The sequence below is a fragment of the Arachis hypogaea genome, chromosome 16, assembly GCF_003086295.3.
Source record: "Arachis hypogaea cultivar Tifrunner chromosome 16, arahy.Tifrunner.gnm2.J5K5, whole genome shotgun sequence".
Classification (NCBI taxonomy): domain Eukaryota; kingdom Viridiplantae; phylum Streptophyta; class Magnoliopsida; order Fabales; family Fabaceae; genus Arachis; species Arachis hypogaea.
Genome location: NC_092051.1, coordinates 83,780,425 through 83,801,567, shown reverse-complemented (window position 1 = coordinate 83,801,567; position 21,143 = coordinate 83,780,425). Strand labels below are relative to the sequence as shown.

The 21,143-nt window shown below is 34.2% G+C and overlaps 1 protein-coding gene and 1 long non-coding RNA gene across 3 annotated transcripts; one reads left to right on the top strand and one right to left on the bottom strand.

The window, feature by feature from the left end:
• The first annotated feature begins 1,533 nt into the window (after positions 1-1,533).
• LOC112754399 (DNA glycosylase/AP lyase ROS1) lies at positions 1,534-11,741 on the top strand. 2 transcript variants are annotated; one of them, XM_025802033.3, is made up of 20 exons: positions 1,534-2,136; positions 2,248-2,976; positions 3,591-5,024; positions 5,133-5,537; positions 5,954-6,044; positions 6,135-7,443; positions 7,541-7,620; positions 7,817-7,901; positions 7,987-8,078; positions 8,161-8,229; positions 8,394-8,430; positions 8,523-8,605; positions 8,990-9,463; positions 9,749-9,785; positions 9,863-9,920; positions 10,089-10,228; positions 10,409-10,474; positions 10,556-10,670; positions 10,758-10,796; positions 11,239-11,741. In XM_025802033.3, the coding sequence occupies exons 2-20, from the start codon at positions 2,481-2,483 to the stop codon at positions 11,442-11,444; spliced, it is 5,316 nt and encodes a 1,771-aa protein (XP_025657818.1). In that variant the 5' UTR covers positions 1,534-2,136; positions 2,248-2,480; the 3' UTR covers positions 11,445-11,741. The 2 variants fall into 2 exon arrangements, with proteins under 2 accessions (XP_025657818.1, XP_025657819.1); XM_025802034.3 differs by having other exon boundaries at positions 1,600-2,136; positions 3,651-5,024.
• LOC140180346 (uncharacterized) lies at positions 11,237-12,334 on the bottom strand. Its single transcript, XR_011874339.1, has 2 exons — positions 12,024-12,334; positions 11,237-11,878 (listed from the first exon to the last, which is right to left on the bottom strand). It is a non-coding gene; the product is annotated as an uncharacterized lncRNA (long non-coding RNA).
• Positions 12,335-21,143: the final 8,809 nt, after the last annotated feature.

Genomic DNA, 21,143 nt, shown 5'->3' with positions numbered 1-21,143 from the left:
AATCACACATCACAAATAACCCGTACAAAAATTCATCAAAGAATACTCAGGTCCATTTAGATTGATATTTTCTCTAATTATTTAGATTTTATGATATATTCTGTTTGTTTCTTCCAATATTATTTCAGAAGCAATGAATCACCATATCAATATCTTTGTTGTTAATTTTAAGGATCTTTGAGGATTTGAAAAGATTTGCTGATCTATACAAAATTTTCACTCTATATATATACCTATTCCAATCATTGAATCACAATATACAGAAAATACACAATTGTATCTACATTTGTCTTGTTGTCTTTTATATACTCCTAATTTTTATGTCCTTAGAATATTTTTAAATCATCATATTTATAATTACCAAATAAAAATGAACAAATTTAAATAAATTTTGTTTCCCATAAAAGAGAGTAAACACTTATTGACTGAACAACAACAATAACAAGTTGTATGATAGTAGATATTCGTTGACCGTCTAATATATGATTACCAAAATTTCTTTTTGACTACTTAACAAGGTAATAATAACTTTTATATTCGTGATTATCAATTAGTTCCCCTAAGTTCTGTTCAAGAGTATTCAATATGCTTTATTGAATCAAATTAGAATATTAAAATATTATGTTTCATGCATATTAAATTAAATTCCCAATATTTATTTTGAAAAAGGAGATTGTACTTTAATTTTTGAATAATAGAAAACAAAGGAGATTACTAGTTTTGGTTTTGCATTCTTCTAATTTGATTTTTCTTTACTTTTGTTGTCATGATCAGCTAAAGCCATGATGATTGATATTTATTGTAATCATTATTATAAAAGTCTAGAGAGTCAGTATTTTTATTAAAATTTGACTAATACTTAATCAGTAACAAAAAATGAGTAATTTTATGTTATTGGATGAAATTTCACACTATTAAAAATATCAATAATAATTAATTAATAGCTATAAATTACAAAATTTACTAGTCCTCTAATACTTCTCATTATATTTTCATATTTAGTTATAAATCTAAAGCTAATCCTTAAAAAACCAATATGAAGAGATTGTATACAAAAATTTTTAAACATTTATCTGGATCGTACTAATATCTATGGAAAAAAAGTTAATCTTTATGCTCATAATATCTATGAAAAAAATTATCCACTGCATTATCTGAGAATGACGTATGCATTATCCAAGGCCAAAATACTAATTAAATATAGAGCTGCATAAAAAGTTAAAAATCAAAACGAATATAACACAGTAATTTTTTTCCATAATAATAATATTTAGGAAAATAATCGATATCTGCTATTAAATCAATTTATAATATTCTATTCCATAGAAATAATCTGCTTTTAATATATATGTTCATCTAATTTATTTTTAATTTTAATTAAACTAATATTCATTATGGGGCTTCACTTTTTTATGTTTAATGCAAAACAATGTGAACACGGGCCTTTGGTGTTGCCAAAAAATTCCTACATGTATAATAAATTATTTGCATGGCACGTAATTCTAAACATGTACATGCAAAACGTTGCATGACATGTAAGAATTACGTAGCCTATTTTTCGAATAGTACAAATATCATTTCTCTTCGTCTTCGCGCCGCGTCCTTTGCAAAGGCTGTGAGAAATTAAGGTGCGGCGGAGCAGGATACAAATAAATCCTTTCAACAAATATTAAATTGACCCCAACAAGATCTATAAAGTATAATAATGGAGGCAGGGTGCATATCAGCATATGCAAACATATAGAATTTTGTGTAGTCATGCTTATCGGTTCTCACTTTCTGTAAAGTAATATTTTTTCCCTCAATTTTGCCCTGGATAGATATCAGATCTCCCTCATTGTCATTGACTCACTATACCTACTGTAACTACATCTCCATGATTTTCTCCGAATTTTCGTTTTAAATTTGGTTTTGGTCTCATGGAAGGGGTTCCTATTCACCGCCAGCAAAAAGCGGAGTGATCAAGAAGAATCAGCCAATTTTCCGTTTCGGCTTTCGACACACATGGTCGACATGTCTCTGCGATTTTTATAATTCAGTTTAATTTTTATTTTATGGGCATAAAACTCTTAAATCCTATTGCAATTACTATCTTGACTAGCACCAGCTTTGTCAGTAACCGGTTACTTTCGACAGGTACATTTTCACCTCTATCAATGTTCATGAACTGCATCTATACTTATCTTTAATTTATCTCTATTAATTTCAATTTAATTTGTCTCTAAGAAAACCCTTGTTTTGCCTCAGGGCGGCACATCACTGAAAATGGGTCCTTACAACCAGCACCTAACTGAGTAAAGATGTGGGTCTTTTCTCGGAAAATTGAGCTTTGTAGAATACCCTGAAAGAGCTCCATCCACTCGGCTATTTTGTCTGTTCTGTAACCATTTTCTTGTCATTTCCTTCTTTTGTTTGGGTCAATTTTAATCCTTTTTAATAGGGATTTAAGAGCTCTAACTGAAAAGGCCTTCAACCAAAGAATGGAGATTGGAGAAACTGATAGAAACAAGGTTCAAGGAGAGGTTCCATGGATCCCCAACACCCCTTCGAAGCCTATTCTTCAAAGACCGCCGCCAATCTATGCTCCTCGAGAAGGAATCGAGATCGGGTCACATTCTAATGCGGTATCTGCATGTTGTGAATCCTCAACCAATGCAGAAATTGAGACCAGGCAACACCTTCGGCTACCACATGAGGCTGCAGTAACAAACATTGCCTGTGACAGTGACAAAACAAGTGCAAGATTGTCCTTTGACAACAATTCTGTGTCGAGTAATAACGGCTTTGCGGAGCTTTTGGCTCAGGCTAATGCTGCTTCAGCAACCTCCGTTGCAGCATATGCAGATTTTCTGAGGAATCATTTTGTTCCTAATTTAAATACAGAGATAAACCCCACCTGTGCTTTACTTGGCCAAGGTCATCTCTCTTATGGGCAACCCTTGTTCAATGCTACTCACAATTGTCAAGATCCTCGAGGTAACGAAAGTAAATTTGGGTTGATGCTTTGCTGTGTTATATTATTTGTTTAATTTTGATACACAGTACAAAACTCTTATCCACGTGGTCGAATCTGATTGAATAAACATCAACGTAGAAAATTTTTTATAAAAATTAAACTCTTATATTATTATACAAATGTTTTCTGCTTCGGCAACACCTTGAACCATGATGAGTGCTGGGTTGGGTAAATAATTAGTGACATAGTCAGGCTGAAGAATGTAAACGCATAGTATTTTAAAGATATGACACTGAGAATAACATGAATGGAGGGGGTAAAGGCCACAGGAGAATATAACCTGCTGCCATAGAGAAAAACAATTGTAAATTCCTACAAATTATTAATTTTGGAAGTACTTTCATGTTTATATTGTATCTTCCATTTATTGCTGACTTGAGGAATTTCATCTTAAGCATGCTAATTTGCATTCGAAGTTGAATCTGACAGAACTAGTTTTCTAATGAAAGTATTTTCATTTCACCTGGTAACTGAAAAAAGTATTTGCACGATAAATATATCATTTTTCATCTTTTGATATTCAATAAATCTGAAACCATAAGGTTCTGACAGACATTCACTTGATATGCACCAGGATCATCATTCTTTACTTACTATCGCCATAACACTCCTTATGCTGCCCCACATGGTCCAGATAATGCTGTCAGAACAGGAAACACACAATATGCAGAGACACAACTGCATATGGAAAAGAAGGATCAAGGCAGAGAAGAGAATAAAGTTTCAGATGCAGAGCACAACAATAATGACAGCCCACAAAACAAAGAACTTTGTGATCCTTTAATAGAATTTGGTGCAGTTTCTACACAATGCCAAGAGAATCAGAGCCAGAATAAGGAAATAAATCCCCATGTTAATCTGAACAAGACACCACAACAAAAACCAAGAAGAAAGAAGCACCGCCCCAAGGTCATCATAGAAGGCAAACCGAGGAGAAACAGTAAAACAAAGACCCCAAAGTCTGATCAATCAAAAGAAAGCTCAACCAGCAAAAGGAAATATGTAAGAAAGAAGGGATCAAACACAACTTCTACTCCTCAAATAGAAGTGACGGGAGAATTGACTAATCCATTGATGCCAGAATCTGCCAAAAAGACATGCCGAAGATCCTTAAATTTTGACGTAGGAGATCAACAAAGGCAGAGAAATTCTAGATGCATAGAAGATACAAACATAAATTTAGGCAGAGAAACTGTTGCAGCAACAAATACTTTGACAAATGAAGGAAGACAAGCCCTCGGTACACCTCTTTCAGAAAGCAATTCTTGTTGGGCAATGCCACATGCTAACTCGATAGAGAATGGCAACAAAAGAAAGGGTCCACAGGATGAAAACAGAAACAGGGCACAAATTCTATCAAGCAGTGACACAAGAATTTCAACCACAAGTTTACAAGCAGTTGGTTCCAAGAGAAAGCATACAGGAACCATTAAGCATGAGGATACCAACAGCATTAATCTGATTGGGGTACAATATAATATGTTGCAGGCACACTACCAAGAGAGTTGGATTCAATTTCCAAATATTCAGAAGAAAAGGAGAAGTGAAAAGGGGAAAAATTCCAATACATCTTCAGCAAGTGCAACAAAAATTGTAGAAGTAGAAGTGTGCCCTCAAGATGCTAGATCAAGTCCTTACGCCTCAACTTCAAACTTTTGGCCCACTAGTTCTGAATATAATGCAGTAAAAGTCCCAGTCATGATTACAGCTACAGAAAGAGTTATTCATGATAAACCCCAGTCATTCAGATATAACTTATCTTCATGGCAGCCTATGCAAACCAAAAGAAGATCAAAACTCCCTACACGAAAGACATCTGTGAATGCTGAAAGAGAACAGACATGTATTGATGCTTTAGTTGCAGATATGGGAGCAACACTCAAAAAAAAGAAAAGAACTAAAAAGAGAAGCACTCTTGTCAGTTCAGCATATTCTTGCACAAGTGAAATGCAGCAGCATCAAAAAGTTATGCTGGAAAATTGCAGCTTGCCCTTGAACAACTTATTAGGTATTCCAACTGAACCTTTGAACCTTTTTTCCCAATAGCATTATAATTGCTGCAAACCTAATAATTCTATCATGCATTTTGTTCTGATAGTTTAACTCATTGATGCAGTTGTTGGCAGTGAAGAGACATGGAAAAATGTGCATAGTGCAGACGAATTAACAGAGCAATTTAGGCACCTAAACATAAATAGAGAAAGCAGAGAACTTCTATTACATGGGCAGAATACACTTGTCCCGTATAACCAGCAACATCAAAAGCACAAAGGCCCTGCCAATGGATATGGCACCATCATTCCCTATGAGGGCTCATTTGATCTCATTAAAAAACAACGCCCACGACCTAAAGTTGACCTTGATGAGGAGACTAATAGAGTGTGGAAGCTTCTTCTATTAGATATAAACAGTCCTGGAATTGATGGAATGGATGAAGACAAGGCTAAATGGTGGGAAGAAGAACGAAAAGTGTTCCGTGGAAGGGCCGACTCATTTATTGCACGGATGCATCTTGTACAAGGTATCCATGGTGAACTTCCTAGGATATGAACACTAACCACTTCACACACAAATCTAACAAATACCCAATAACTTATACTAAACAGGCAAGATGTGAGAAATTCTATCCTTTGTAAAGATACCAGCAAAAATTAACATTATCTGTTTTTCTGTGTTATGGAAAAATACAGCAGGAAACCAAGAGATCAAGAAACTGAACAAATTTACACAAAATTGAAAGAGAAATTTGTTAGTAATTTAATAAAGATAAATACCAACATAGGGGCCCAGTGAGGTATTTCATTTCCAATACTAAAATAGACTTGTAGGCAAATCCTAGTCCTAAAGCTAACATACATTATGGTAATCAAATACAGAAACTAAAATAAAATCATTTCATGTGGTTCACATATTAATTATATGGAGCTTATTCAACAGGAGACAGACGATTTTCAAAATGGAAAGGATCAGTTGTGGACTCAGTGGTGGGAGTTTTCCTCACACAAAATGTCTCGGACCATCTTTCCAGGTATGTGTGTGTGCCTCTTTATATATATATATATATAAACTAACTAAACTAGGATGTTGCAACATTTTATATTTTCCACTCTATTGGCAGTTCTGCATTCATGTCCCTTGCTGCTCGATTCCCCCTGAAGTCAAGCAACAAGTATCAAACATACAATGAGGGAAGCACAAGCTTGTTAGTCAGCAGACCACAACCAGAAGTGTACATTGTGGAACCAGAGGAGAGTTCACAGAAAGTATTGAATCCATGTGCTTATGACTTGAGTTCTATGACAATTGAGAGCACTGAACATTCTGAAGGAAAAGAAGTTGTTGACAGCAACGATTCCTGCAGAACAAATGGGAGCTTAACTAGCTCAACAGATGAATCAAACTTCAAACTGTCAGAATCAACTCAGAAACATATGAGGGACAACCATTGTCCATTGGAAAGTGGACCAATTGGTACCACCATAGGGGAAGCACAAGAAATTTCGTGTATTGGGAGTGTTAGCAAAGAGTTAAGTGACATGGTGTCATCCCAATGCTCTGTCATTACCTCTCAAATATGTGCAGAGTGTTCAGTTGAGCAAAGTCCAGAGAAGATAGGATCATGCTCAGAAAGCAACTCAGAAGTAGAAGAACTATCAAGTGCAGCCAAGTACAACATCTTTCATGATAGAACTTCTTTCAGTAAGCTTTTAGAAATGGCAAGTTTGACAACATTACATGAAGTAAACAGTCAAAAAAGCAAATCAACTGAGAACTCAAGAGATGCATCTGGTCAATCTATAGGCATAAAGCATGGCAACCAAACAGAAAAGTTGAATGTTACCCAAGATTTCCCAGAAGCCTCCATCATCACATGTAATGAATATTCTTTGAAAATGACCCCTAAAGGAGGAGTACTTGAAGCTGGCCCTTTTGAAATAGAAGACTTGTCAACTGATTTCAGAAAGAATAAAGAAGAAAATGACATGAAGGGGCCTGGTGTTCAAGCATCAGAGTCTGAAACCCAAGCTGCAATTGCCCATTCTCAATGTATGCTATCTCAGTTTCACAGTCAACAACAAAGTAATCACAAAGAGAAAAATGCTTTGCATGTTTTAGAAGAAACTCAAGATCCTATACAGAAACCAAGGGAATTAGATTGTGGTCATGAGAGCAATACCGTCAAAGAACACACTAAAATTGCCTCCACAAAATCAACAAAGAGTAGGGTGCACCTAAAGGATAAAAAAGATAATTTTGATTGGGATAGTTTAAGAAGACAAGCACAAGATAAGGCCGGGAAGAGGGAAAAGACAGAAAACACCATGGACTCTTTGGACTGGGATGCTGTTAGACGTGCAGACGTCAGAGAGATTGCTGATGCAATCAAGGAAAGGGGCATGAACAACATGCTTGCTGAACGTATTAAGGTAAAATCAATTAACAATGAAATGTTGTTTAAATGCGGTGTTTGGAAAGAGAAAAAAGCTTCAATGCAACTAATAGTGAATCATATATAATATGCAGAACTTCTTAAATCTCTTGGTTGATAAACATGGGGCCATTGACCTTGAGTGGCTAAGAGATGTTCCACCAGATCAAGCAAAGTAAGTGCAAAGAAAATTTTCAACCATTTTATTAGAATTGTATTTCCCATACATATGATATTGTCATGTGTCGACTGAAAGTTTGTTAACTTGAGGTCTCAATTCACTTGTAACACAAAGATATTCCATTAAATATTTAGATGCAATTCATTCAAGCAGGAAAAATGCATAAAGCAAATTCTACTCATGCTTGCAGAGAATACTTGCTCAACATAAGGGGATTGGGATTGAAGAGCGTGGAGTGTGTGCGACTTTTAACATTGCATAATCTTGCATTCCCGGTAAGTTGGAAAAAAAAAAGAAGAGAAAAAAGAATACAATTACAGGAAATTGGAACAGATATGAACAATTGTTGCACTTCAATAGGTTGACACCAATGTTGGACGAATAGCAGTACGTTTGGGATGGGTGCCTCTCCAGCCACTACCTGAGTCACTACAATTGCATCTTCTAGAATTGTAAGTACTACCAAAATAAAACGTATAAGCCTATAAGCCACTAATTCAACTAAATAAGATCTAACACCATTGGCTTATATAGGTACCCTGTGCTGGAATCCATACAAAAATATCTTTGGCCCCGACTGTGCAAGCTAGACCAAAGAACACTGTAACAATTTACCTTTAATTTACAGTTGTACATTAAAAATAAAAGTATCTCTCTTTTAATGATATGACAATATCACATAAGTTGTAATTAAGTTATACTAAATCATAAACTATTTATCTACTGATTGATTTTTTTTTTTCTTGTATTATTGGAACATATTCCAGGTATGAGCTGCACTATCAGCTGATTACATTTGGAAAGGTAAACTGCACTATCTTGTACAGCATAGATTAACCCCATTTTAAGTGAAATCCACTTGCTATTAGGACATAAGTTAAAATTAATGCATGCAGGTCTTCTGTACAAAATATAAACCAAACTGCAATGCATGCCCAATGAGAGGGGAATGTAGACACTTTGCAAGTGCTTTTGCAAGGTATGTCTTTGTTGAATTATGATTCATTGCATCTGTTATGCTTAGTATGATTGTCATGCAATTTACCATGATTTAGGACTAGAACTCTTCATTCCAATGCTTCAGAAGTATTGCAAATATTACTATTGGCAAAATAGGTACAGAAATCCGGAGAAAATCATATGAAGTTCACCTATGCTGTTATGCAGTATAATTATATATAATACCTCTATATGGACAGCAAAATATATATGACTACAGTTTATCAACATCGTAACAGTCAACTTAGAAAACAAACTTATCAATAGCTGAAATAATTATGTGCAAAGCACTTTGAAAATTCAATTTTAGATATAATTTGCAAGTTATGATAGATGCGATTACAGTATATATTATTATTTGCAGTGCAAGACTTGCCCTACCAGGACCAGAGCAAAAAGGTATAGTAATCGCAAACGGAAATAACGCAACAAATCAGAACCTGTCGGTAACCATCAATCAATTGCCCTTGCCTCTCCCTACAAATACAAGCCAAGCAGAAGAACTTCAAGAAATACAAGCAAGCAAACAACTTGAAGCAAGATCCGAAATCAATATTTGCCAACCAATTATTGAAGAGCCATCAACTCCAGAACCAGAATGCACCCAAGTGTTAGGAAATGATATAGAGGATGCCTTTTGTGAGGAAACATGTGAAATTCCAGCCATCAATGTAGACATGGAAGAACTCACTTTGAATGTACAAAATTATATGGAGGAAAACATGGATCTTCAAGAAGGTGAAATGTCAAAGGCCTTGGTCGCCCTTACTCCAGAAGCTGCCTGCATTCCAACGCCCAAGCTAAAGAATGTGAATCGATTGCGCACAGAGCATTGGGTGTAAGTAAAAATTAACTTAGTTCCAACTAATTAACCAGAAGTGGCATTCTTGATAGCAAATGAAATGTGGGCCAACGGAAGTAACAAATACTACAAGAGCAAGAAAAAGAAGCAATCGTAGGATCTTTGCATTTATCTAAAATCACACCGAGAGAATTCATATGAATCTGGCATTTAATTGAGTTCCAGTATAAAGTTTTTCAACAAGCTTTGTATCAGTCCAATGATTGATACAAGTCAAATGTTCTAAGAACTTTCGCTAATCTTTTGTTTGCCTGTATGCAGTTATGAACTCCCAGATTCACATCGTCTATTAGAAGGGGTTAGTAATTTCAACATTTGCCATTCAACTATTTTTATGCTATATGTCCAACATTGCTTATTACTTATGCACTACAGTGGGAGAAGCGAGAGCCTGATGATCCAGGAAAATACCTTCTAGCTATATGGACTCCAGGTGGATAAAATTGCTCGAGTACTAGAACCCACTTGATTAGTTTAAAATGCTTGTAAAGTTTTGTAAGCTTCACTGCATAATTAGTTGGGAAGTTTTACAGTATGTGATTTGTTAGATTTTGATACGTTTTCTAATCCTTTTTGCCAAATACATGGACATGCACATCAGGTGAGACAGCAAATTCTACACAGCCACCAGAAAAAAAATGCAGCTTTCAGGACTGTGGCCAGCTCTGTAATGAGAAAGAGTGCTTTCAATGCAACAGTTTCCGCGAAGCAAATTCACAGATAGTCCGAGGGACAATCCTGGTCTGCATGCTTATCAAAACAATAATTTGAACTATGAATAGTAATTTTGATGCTAAAACCATAGATTTTTGTTAATTCTTATGCATAGTAATCTTATAATAATTTTAAAAAATGAATTGAGCAATAGTTTGCATTCAAAATGCAAGCATTATATTGAAGTGACTTGAATTTCATGCATAGATACCATGTCGAACAGCTATGAGAGGGAGTTTTCCATTAAATGGCACCTATTTCCAAGTCAACGAGGTAAAGTAGTGTGAAATCTCACATATCCTTGAATGTATATGTATGTAACTAAAGCAGTACTAAACGTGTCATTTGAATCAGGTATTTGCTGATGATGAATCAAGTCTTAACCCAATTAGTGTTCCCCGAAGTTGGATCTGGAACCTCAGGAGGCGAACAGTATATTTCGGAACCTCCATCCCAACCATTTTTAGAGGTAAACGCTTCGAAGTTAAAATATCATAGTAAGGCAGATACTATATATCAAAAAGCTAAGCTGAGCCTACTTTTTTATGTTAACCAGGTTTAACAACACAAGAAATTCAACGATGCTTTTGGAGAGGTAAGATTTAGTTAGTTCCCAGAATTTAATCGTGATTTTTCTCAATTGACTATCCTATTTCAACCTGCATTTACCGGTGTGATAACAATCAACCGGCACTTCATAGTTGGTTTTCCATATCCTCTTCTCCTACCAGAATGTTCATGCATATCATATATTAAGGTATTGGAAAAAGATTAGAAACCAACTTTTTTCAGCCAACATTTCTATCTCCCTTTAAATTTTGCTTGTCCTTAATCTTTGTTCATCTACTACTTTGTTGGCTGATTGTTGATTCCTAGCAAAACTACAAAGTATTTGCATATGAACATTGTTACACCTATCTCCAGATTCGTAATTTAGTTATATATGAGTTACTACTCTTAGTTGCAATTGCTAACAGAGAAAACAAGTGACCAGATAACCAGTCGTATCTAAAGAGATTATGAACAATGCTCTGTAGGATATGTTTGCGTGCGGGGATTTGACAGGCAGAAAAGAGCACCGCGCCCTCTGAAGGCCAGGCTTCACTTCCCAGCTAGCAAGTTGGAGAAGAAAAAGCCATCAGCTCCAGCAAACACACCAGAAGAGCTTAATCTGAATCTGGAACCAAACCCGGAACCAAACCCGGAACAGCCAGAGCTGCTTGCCAACACTCCCAACCATTAACGGACCGGTGGAGCATGAAGACAAATCATTGTCATTCACCCGTCCTGTGTTGTATACAGTAACAAAATTAAAGTCACTGTTAATCACCTCTTCAGTTAGCCTTTTCAATTTTTATGCTCAGAGAGACAGCAGATTTTCCCAGACTAGAACCGTGACTGTATCATGTTAAAGTATAATACGCTCTTTAGCTTCATGGAGAGGAATCTGAACCAGTTAAGTAGAGATAAACTCAGCAATGTAATTCTAGATCTAGTTTGTAGAATTAAACTACATTATTTTATGTCCCTCATTTGACCAGCTTAGCTTGCAGGTTTTATCAGATTTTCAAAACTACGCATAACATCAATGAGATCCCCCTCCCTCCCTCTATAGTCTATACCCCCCCCCCCCCCCAAAACCCCCAAAAAACACCCACGCGGCAAAGAAAGTGAATCCTGCAAAGAATCCAAATATTAGCATCAATGGCTAAGGTCCTAATATTCAGGCCAAATAAACCCCATTTTTCATTGCAATTTAAGTTGAATTGTGAACCAGACTTAATAAATTCTTTTCACTTAAAAGGTATATCAAGAAGCATACCTTTCAAATTTCACTGCAGTCTTCAATCTTTATCCATTTTCAAATCGATTGCGATTCGAACGTAAAGATCCATCGATGATATGCAATATTCTGAGGTTAAATCTGGTAGCAGTTCCACCTAAGGTGAAGAACTTCTCTCACCCTGAACTCTTTCTAAAATAGTCTCTTAACAAATGAAACAAAGAGGGAAAGGATAAGAAGTTAAGAAGACACCCGAGCCGAGAGTAAAAAGGATAGTGGAAGTGGACGTATGATATGCATGTGCCATCTCTTGCCGCCTTACCGCCATTTTTCATTTTTTGGTGAACCTTACCGCCATTTTTTTTCCATTTTAATTTTAATATGTGGGTGGAGTTTTCTTTTCGTTGGCTGTCAGCTTGTTCGGCTTCGTATTTTGGGTGCTAGGATTATTGTTTTTTTTTTTTTATTAATAAAAAAAAATCATATTTACCTTTATAACGGTTGTTTCAATTCTTTTACCTTTTTAAATATTACTACAAGAAAAAAGGCCTATGATCACGCTTTTTTTTGTCACGCTTTAAAAGCGTGGTTAATGGCCACGTTTTTATGAAGGTGGCGATTTATTACAGATTTGGCCACATTTTTTTGCTATATTTAGAAAGCGTGGCGAAAAGGGTCTATAGTCACGCTTTTATAAGGGTGGCAATTAATTAGAGATTTGGCCACATTTTTTTTGCCATGCTTAAAAAGCGTAGCCATAGAGAGAAACAGGCACGCTTTTAAAGTGTAGCGACAGGGTTTTGTTATAGTAGCGTTTTAAAAGCGTGGCCGTTTCGTACAACTCTTTTGGAACGCTTCAAAAGCGTGGCCAAAAGGTCCTCTAAAAAACAAAACGCTGCGTTCCTTCATGATTCTAAACGCTGCGTTCTTCTCCATCTTTCTTCGAAATTAAAGAACCCATTTCTCTTCAAAGAACCCTTTGTCTTCGAAGAACCCAGAACCCTAAAAGCTTCCAAGAACCCCAGCCCCTTACCCCAGCCCTCCGCGAAGAACCCCAGCCCTCTGAAAAACCCCAGCGCTCGCAATGCCTCCATCGTCACTCTCTCATCTGGAACTCCCACCATCGCTGCTCCTTCGGTGGTGACTCTCACTGGTGGTGACTCTCTCGGCGCTCATCGTCCGTCACGAAATAAACTAAGAAACAATAACGCAAACGCGACCAGCACAATAGTGGGATAATGCTATAGCGCACATGCACATGCACATGTAATTGTATGTGAACTTTTCGCAGATGATTACTATATATACTTCATCCTTCCTCTGAATAACTTTTACCTTAAATCTATTCTTTCTTCTTTCTCACAAATACAAATTCTCCAAAATGGCTAGCAAACGTATAGTAGTTGTTTATCCGAATGCAACAATATCATGCAAAGATGATGGTGCATATTTTGAATGCAGTAATTCTATTATTATGCATACTTGGCGGTTGCATTTGTTGACAAAGTTTGAAAATTTGATTACGGTCAACATCGGAATGCTTGGAATTGAGCTCGTTCAAAGAATTGGTGATCAGTGTATTTCACTAGACACTATGAGGAATATTCGATATAAGGTATTATGGCTAAAGGATGTTAATCATATGCCAGCCATGTTTGCCATGGATAGATTATGACTAAACAAGTGATAGAACTTTGCATTGAGTTGGCGGACGTTGGCAGTAGTTCTTCTTCATCAATTACAGTTCCAAGAGATTATGCACTAGGACGTAGTCAGGTGGGAAGAACCGAACCCCTATAAGAATTCAAGAGAACCCAGAGCTAGCTTATTTTCGGGAGACTCTGAGTCAGACGAAGAGTGGGTCTAATCTAGTTCTAATAGTGACAACGATGACAATACAAAAATTGTCCTAGAAACTCAAATATCGTCTTTTACTTCCTCAGGACATATATTGCCACCACCATTACCACTTCTTAGCCGAGCCCAAGTACCAAGCCATTATTCGACATCGGACTTAGATGCTATGCAAGTGAAGCCAATGCCTTTTGGTCCCGGGACACTGATGACTATAACACATATAGGAGTGTGGAACTAAGGGTAAGCCATAGATTCTACAATAGAGAGTCCGTTCACCTTGCCATCAAGAACTACAACATTTGTCGGAGTGCAGAGTACCGAATTGTTGAGTCTGATTATATAAAGTATCATTGTCGGTGCAGATATTATGTCATAGATTGTCGATAGAGAATTCGGGTTGCATATTGAGAGAATCTTGGTTTTTGAGAAGTTTATAAATATGAGGCTATGTAGATGTGCTTAGCGCCAACAATGTCCCAGTATCATTTAAATCTTGACAGCAACCTGATATGCAAAGTCATCTTTTCCATAATAGAAGGTAATTTTTTTTATGTTTACATCTTTTATGAAAAAATGGTTACATATTAATCATGTTTTTGTTATAAGATATCTAAAATTCATTGACATATTAGTCAATTTAGGTGATCCTTACATCCCGATTAGGGTACTACAAAGGGTAGTTGAGCAGAGCTACATATTTAAGCCGTCATACAGAAAGGTTTGGATGACAAAGCAAAAAGTAATCACCCAAACTATGAAAATTGGAAAGAGTCGTATAAGACATTTGGGACCTAAATCAACTCGCTGCTTGAATGAGGTAGATGTGTGCTAGATGTGTGGTCCCTGATGCTGTAACCTTTGCATAGGTGAGGGACATAGTTGTAGTTGATGCCTTCATCGTGCCAGTTTGAGTTAAGGTAGTTTAGCTCCAGTTCCATAGTTTGATATGATCTTTTTTTTTTCAAATAACTATGTATTGCAACATAATATTATGTTGTATGGGGATTTTTTATTTTAATAAATAAATTAATTATAATAGTGACTGAAATAAATAATTTAAAAATATTTATCGAAATAAATATCCCTTTTTTATCTCGTTTATATTGTAAACGAGATAATTTTATACGTAAACGAGATACATGTTATCTCGTTTACACTGTAAACGAGATATATGTATTTATAAATATAAACATATATTTTATAAAATTAATAAAAAATATTAATAATAAAATATTAATAAATTTGAAAAATAAAAAACTCCTACTTCAAGTTCCATGATGAGAATAAGTACGGTAACTGTGTCCACTCCTAAAAATTGAAAGATGGGAAGCGTGAACTTGATGGATAAATAAAATAAAGAAAGAATGGGGGAGATAACCGTTTTAAATGTGTGTTAGGGAGATAAATAAAATAGAGAAAAAGTGGGAGATAACGTTTGCCAATTGTTAGGAGAGATTGATGGGGATAAATAAAATAGAGGAGGAGTAGAAGAAAACCGTTTTTCAACTTTTAGGAGAGGTTTGCTCATTTTTAGGAGAGGTTGATGGGAGTAAATAAGTGGGAGATAACGTTTTAATTCTGTTATCATTTTTTTGTTTTATTTATCGTATATAAACTTCATGCTTCCGATCTTTTAAATACTTTTCCATACAACAGATGAAATTTAAATATATTTTAAATTTTTATATACTCCCATACAACAAACAAAATTTAAAATATAATTACATTTAAATTATATGTCAAATTTTTATGTACTCTTATACAACAAACGAAATTTGAAATATATAATTTGAATTTAAAAATTAATACTCAAGAAAGTACATAAAAAATTAAAAAATTTTGTCCGTTAAAAACAATAGTATAATAGTGGGGTAGTTAGAAAAAAGGTAATCATATTAACAGTGGGCAGTTTAATGATGTACTTATGTGCTTTCACATAAAAGTATTGACGTGCTTGTTTTTAATGGAGGTCCATCTTCCCTATCATTTAAAATGGACGGTTTAAAATCGTCAATCTTCTTTATTATTTGAAACGTTCTATTTTAAGAGTTTTATCCAATTTAAATTATTAATATTTTTTATTATTTTTAAAAATTATATTTAATTATTTATAAATACATATATCTCGTTTACACGGTAAACGAGATAAAAAAATATTTAATTTATTTTAATAAATATTTTTTAAATTATTTATTTCAGTAATTATTATAATTAATTTATTTATTAAAATATAAAATCGTGTTGTATGGTGGTGTTTGTTGTTTACTTTTTGGGTGATATATTATGTTGTACCATGACGTGATGAAATGTAATATATTATGCGATTGTATGTTTTCTATAGGTAGTGTTTAAAAGAAAGATAGGAGACAGAGATTAAATTAAGTCTTTATATTATGTTTGGTATAAAATGTACATGACTTAATTAAGTTTTAATATCATGTTTGGTGAAAGTAGGTACGGTGATGAGGTAAAAGATTAGGGTTATAATGGAGGTGAGGTTAGAGAAGTGAAGATGGTAGAAGAAGTAGAATGAAAATTTAAAAAGTTAGATGAATGTATTTTTAAAAATAAATATTATCAATATTTCAATCTCCATTTTTAAAAATTTTAGTCTCTTCTGTCTCCAATCTAAATTCTAGAATCTGAAACAAACACTACCTTAGTTTTTGAGTTCTAAGTCATTTACTTTTTGAATTTTATATCATTTTATCAAACATGACCTGGTCACATAGTGTGAAGGGGACTGATATCAATCTTAAAAACTTCTTGATGATATTTTAAAATAATTATTTAATTTCAATCTCAAAAGGATACTAATTTCATATAACACATAATGCAATAAAAATAATAGGTATTAATTGCATGCATTAAAGTTTACAATATAATATTGAAAAAAATGCAAAATCTAAACAATTGCTATGTAAAGCTCTAAATTGTATGCATTTTATATACTAAGAAAGCTAAGAAAAAACTCTACAATTGTTGTTGAAATAGTCCATTGAGAAACATTGAAAAAAATGATGCTTATAAGGCCGAAATTGGCTTAGAAGACAGATCCGACGTTGAATCTTATGGACTTGGGCAATGTCTAATATTTGATTCACAACTTGGGCTAGAAATGTTGTTTGTTGTAGAAACAAGGAGGATTTGAAGCATAAGACATATTTACAACTTGTCTTTTGATATGGAATACTCATTTGTGCATCTAAGGTGTGAAATGAACCAATCAAGACTGATAAGTTATAAAGTCAAACATCTCAAGCTCTAGTTGTTGAATTTCTGAATAGTTGTAAAGCAAGGATCGTATCTAACTCATTTCATATTGAAATTTGGCAAATCAAGTGTCTAAAATCAAAAGAATTGAATGAGCTACAAGTTTGTCTTTTACACCTAGAGTTAATTCGTCCATCATGGTGTAAACAACTTGGCAATAACATAGTGAAGATTTCGTAGAGTTTCAGACATGCTATTATCTCTCTCAGTTATGATTGGATGAAGGAAAATTTTATGTCTAAATTCACTAGAAGACATTGATATACAACTTTCATTTGGCTAGGTCACACACATGGAGGCATTAAGTTGGTGAATGTTATTTTAGCAAAAGGTGTGTCTTTAGTTCCACATAAGTTTGCTTATGTGATAAGCATTACAATTCTTAAACTTTGAATTTCACATTCTAATTTTATGTCTTTAGTTTTTCATATCTAACTCTCAAATTCTCTATCATAATTAACACCTAACTTTTAGTTTCTCGTTATTTTATTTTCTATAACATTCCTTGATAATCAGCTCAAGCGTCCGTAGAATTGTTACTTTAATATATTTGTCATTTATTTATATTTCTTAATGATCAGTTCACTATATGTGGGAATATTAATTTAATATACTTTTTTGTCATTTAAATAATTTGTTATTATCCTTTTAGAAGTGAAAATACCCCCTTTAAGGAGTGTCTTTAGTTTCTTTCTTTATGTTTGAGTAATTTTCTTCACCAATTCAAGATTCTAAATACACAACTTATGTTTGAACTCCAAAGCTTCATTTAATTTAATTATCTTTGTTTGTTCAATTCTTCATTCTTAAGTTAGTTATCCATGCAAAGTGTTGGCAAATTATTGGCTTAAACAATTGATGTGGTTAATTTATTCAAGGTTAGTAGTATAAATTGTATTTTTCTTGTCTCGAATAATCCGAAAGTTAGTACAATTAATATAGATAAGAGGGAATCCTTCGCTTACATTAGCCTAAAGGTTAGTAAGGTTGATCGAGTTAGGTGTGAGAAAGCATGATTAGGTTTTTAGTGTGAATCCAGCCTAGTTAATTGGTTTAAAAACTAATCTAAATTATTTAGAGGCAAATGGTTATTCTTTGTACTTAATTAAACATTGCTTAATGCTAGCGAAGTTTAAGATTTATTAGAATTAGTAAGTCTAAACTAATTAGAGTTATCGGTTGATTTTCAAATTCAGTTAAGACTTAGTAATTGTTAGAATTGAAAGAGGGATTGATCAGCAAGGCCTTCAATTACTCACTAGCCACATGATAACTAAACTTTAGGGAGGTGTGATAATATTACCATGGGATAAGATATATCAACTCACCATTTTACATTGTTGTTAGTTTTAATTTTTTTTTTTCAAAATTTAATCTCAATTATTCACAATAAAACCCACTGATTCTTTGGTCAGCTAAAAATTTTCTTCTGCGGGGTATGACCTGGGCACACAACTAAAGTTATACTCATAGATTGATATTTATAACACTCTATCATATAGAAATTTACATTTAAGTTGTAAAGTAGAGGTGACGAGGTATTACAACCTCTAAAAGAAAAGACACTTATAAATATAGTTGAAGAAAATTATATCTAGGAGTCTTGAAGAAGAAGCTAAGTAAAAGCATAACAGAAAATCGCATCACACTCGTACGAATAAACAAGATCGAATGAAAAACTATATATATATATATATATCAGAGTTCCAAAAGATATAGATAACAAGCTCTAGACTTGACCTGCGAAGCTAAGACCGGCTAGAGTATAGAGACATATATATATATATATATATATATATATATATATATATATATATATATATATATATATATATATATACACACACACACAACCCAAAATATAAGGCAAAACACCTGTTTCTCCACGTCAACCTCTAAGAGGGACAAAATAGAATATATGCAATAGAGAATATATATACATCTATATACATAGAAAATACAAAACTCCAAGCCCTGAAATATTTCTTCGCTTCCAAAGGATCTCTCGAATTCTCAGCGAGGTGCCTCATGTCCTGCATATGAAAAATAGTTGAATATGTATGGAATGAGAACCAGGGGTTCTCAACATGGTAAAGGTGCCCACATAGATAATATATAAGATCTCGAGAAAGCCGGAGGCATTCCTAGAACTCCGACACTTAGATCAAACTTAAAATTTATTCTAACCAGAAATATCGGTAATCTATATAAGGGATTCTAGTTCTAATCTAACTCTTCACCTTCTGTGTCCTTCAAACTTCCTAGTCACCGGGGGAAACAACCCTCATCACGCCTCCACTATATGAGGGGTCTCTCAAATACATACACACACAATTCAAATAAAGAAAACACAGATAGGGTACAGATACAGCAAGTAAAGCAAGTAGCAGATAAGCATAGCTAAGCAGTTAGGCAAACTAAAATAATGCACACTCAAGCAAAATATACAAATGCATATGATGTATGTCTGTCTTGTGGCTGATGAGTCTCATCTGTCGGTTATATAGCCGGCTTAGATTGTCCGGTACTATGACTAAGAAAATTAATTATGAGTGAAGAGGGTTAAGAAATTAGAATTTATGATTTGAGAAAGTAAAAAATATTTAAAATGCAAATTAAAACAACAATCTTAAAGATTTTGGCCCAAAATTGGGCCAACGGGCTAAACCGAGTGAATCGGGCCCAAGTAGGCCCAAGCCACATATATAGGCCTTCACATTAATACATTTCAGCATCATTCACCCCTTTCCTTGAGTGCTCCATGCTGAAGAGAAGAGAAGGAGAAAAGAGAGAGTGAAACCCTATCCCCAAAACACTAAATCCACCATAACTTTCTCTCCGGAGCTCCAATCGTCGCATTGTTTGCGGCCACGCGAATCCCATATCATCCTCTATGATTCTATTAAAAAATATTGGTAAGAATATCGATTTCTCTTACCCCATTTTCGCAGAGCATGTTCAATTTGAAATTTAGTTATGGGTATTGAGAAATCTTGTGATTTTGATGATTTATGAGTACTTTAGAACGAGCTCTAGCTGGGTTTCATCATATCTTCTAGTGGGTAAAAGGTAAATAGAACTTCTCTTATGTTTATTATGTTTTATCAAACCCTAGTGTATTGAGAATGGTGTAAATTGTATGAAAATAGTGTAGAGTGGTGTTAGAGGCAATTGATTGAGCATTGGTGAGGCTTGGAGCTAAAGTTCAGTGGAAGCTTACTAGTAAAGAGCTTGATTTTTGATTTCCTAGAGGTATGGTTTTAGTTTTATTTAAATACCATATAATATAGTATGAAATCCTAGGCTAGATGCCCCGAGGATTAAGTTTGAATTGTGTAACACCCTAACTTTTAACACCTCATGATCGTACTAAAAGTCCAAATGTTACCAAACTCTGTTCCTTTAATTTAATACTATATTTATTTAATATTGAGCCTTCACAAATACAAATCGGATTTTAAATACGAAAAAGGAAAGTCTTTACTTTAAACCACATAATCACATAATTATAAATACATAGACTTAATCAAAACTCCTCAAAAATACAAGTCTTACCTCTCTAAAAACCAAAACAATAGTCATCGAGGGGAAAATCTAATAAACTAAACCAAATTCATAAAATACAATCACATATAATAAGCTGGTAGTTCAATCGCAGCTTCGTGTCAAAGCTTCTTGAACCTGTCACTGAAAAAGAAATCTGTAGGGGGTGAAAACATCGTCCTCGCAGGTTCTCAGTAGTAGCAAAAGTACTATCAAAGCAAAGAGATACTTGCAAATAGAATTAGTTTCATTAAAAAAAAAAACAGTTTATCTTTGAAATAACCCTTAAAAAAATGCTTTACGGAAAGTATTACTTTGTAAAGCCGTAAGGAAACTTCTTTAGTTTACAAAATAGTGCGGTGAATAGTTTAAAATTTAAAAGGACCACAAGTGTGTCTAAAGGGCTTTCTACCCAATAAATTGCCCCATTCAAAATCTGAAACCGGGTATAACTACAACATACATTCTCAAGATTTTATCCAACAC

Bases quoted from the DNA above. Each gene is read 5' to 3' on its own strand.
- LOC112754399 (XM_025802033.3), top strand. From the start codon at position 2,481: ATGGAGATTGGAGAAACTGATAGAAACAAGGTTCAAGGAGAGGTTCCA. The intron at 5,538-5,953 runs GTATCCATGGTG...CTTATTCAACAG, and splicing joins ACGGATGCATCTTGTACAAG to GAGACAGACGATTTTCAAAA. The intron at 8,230-8,393 runs GTAACAATTTAC...AACATATTCCAG, and splicing joins AAGCTAGACCAAAGAACACT to GTATGAGCTGCACTATCAGC.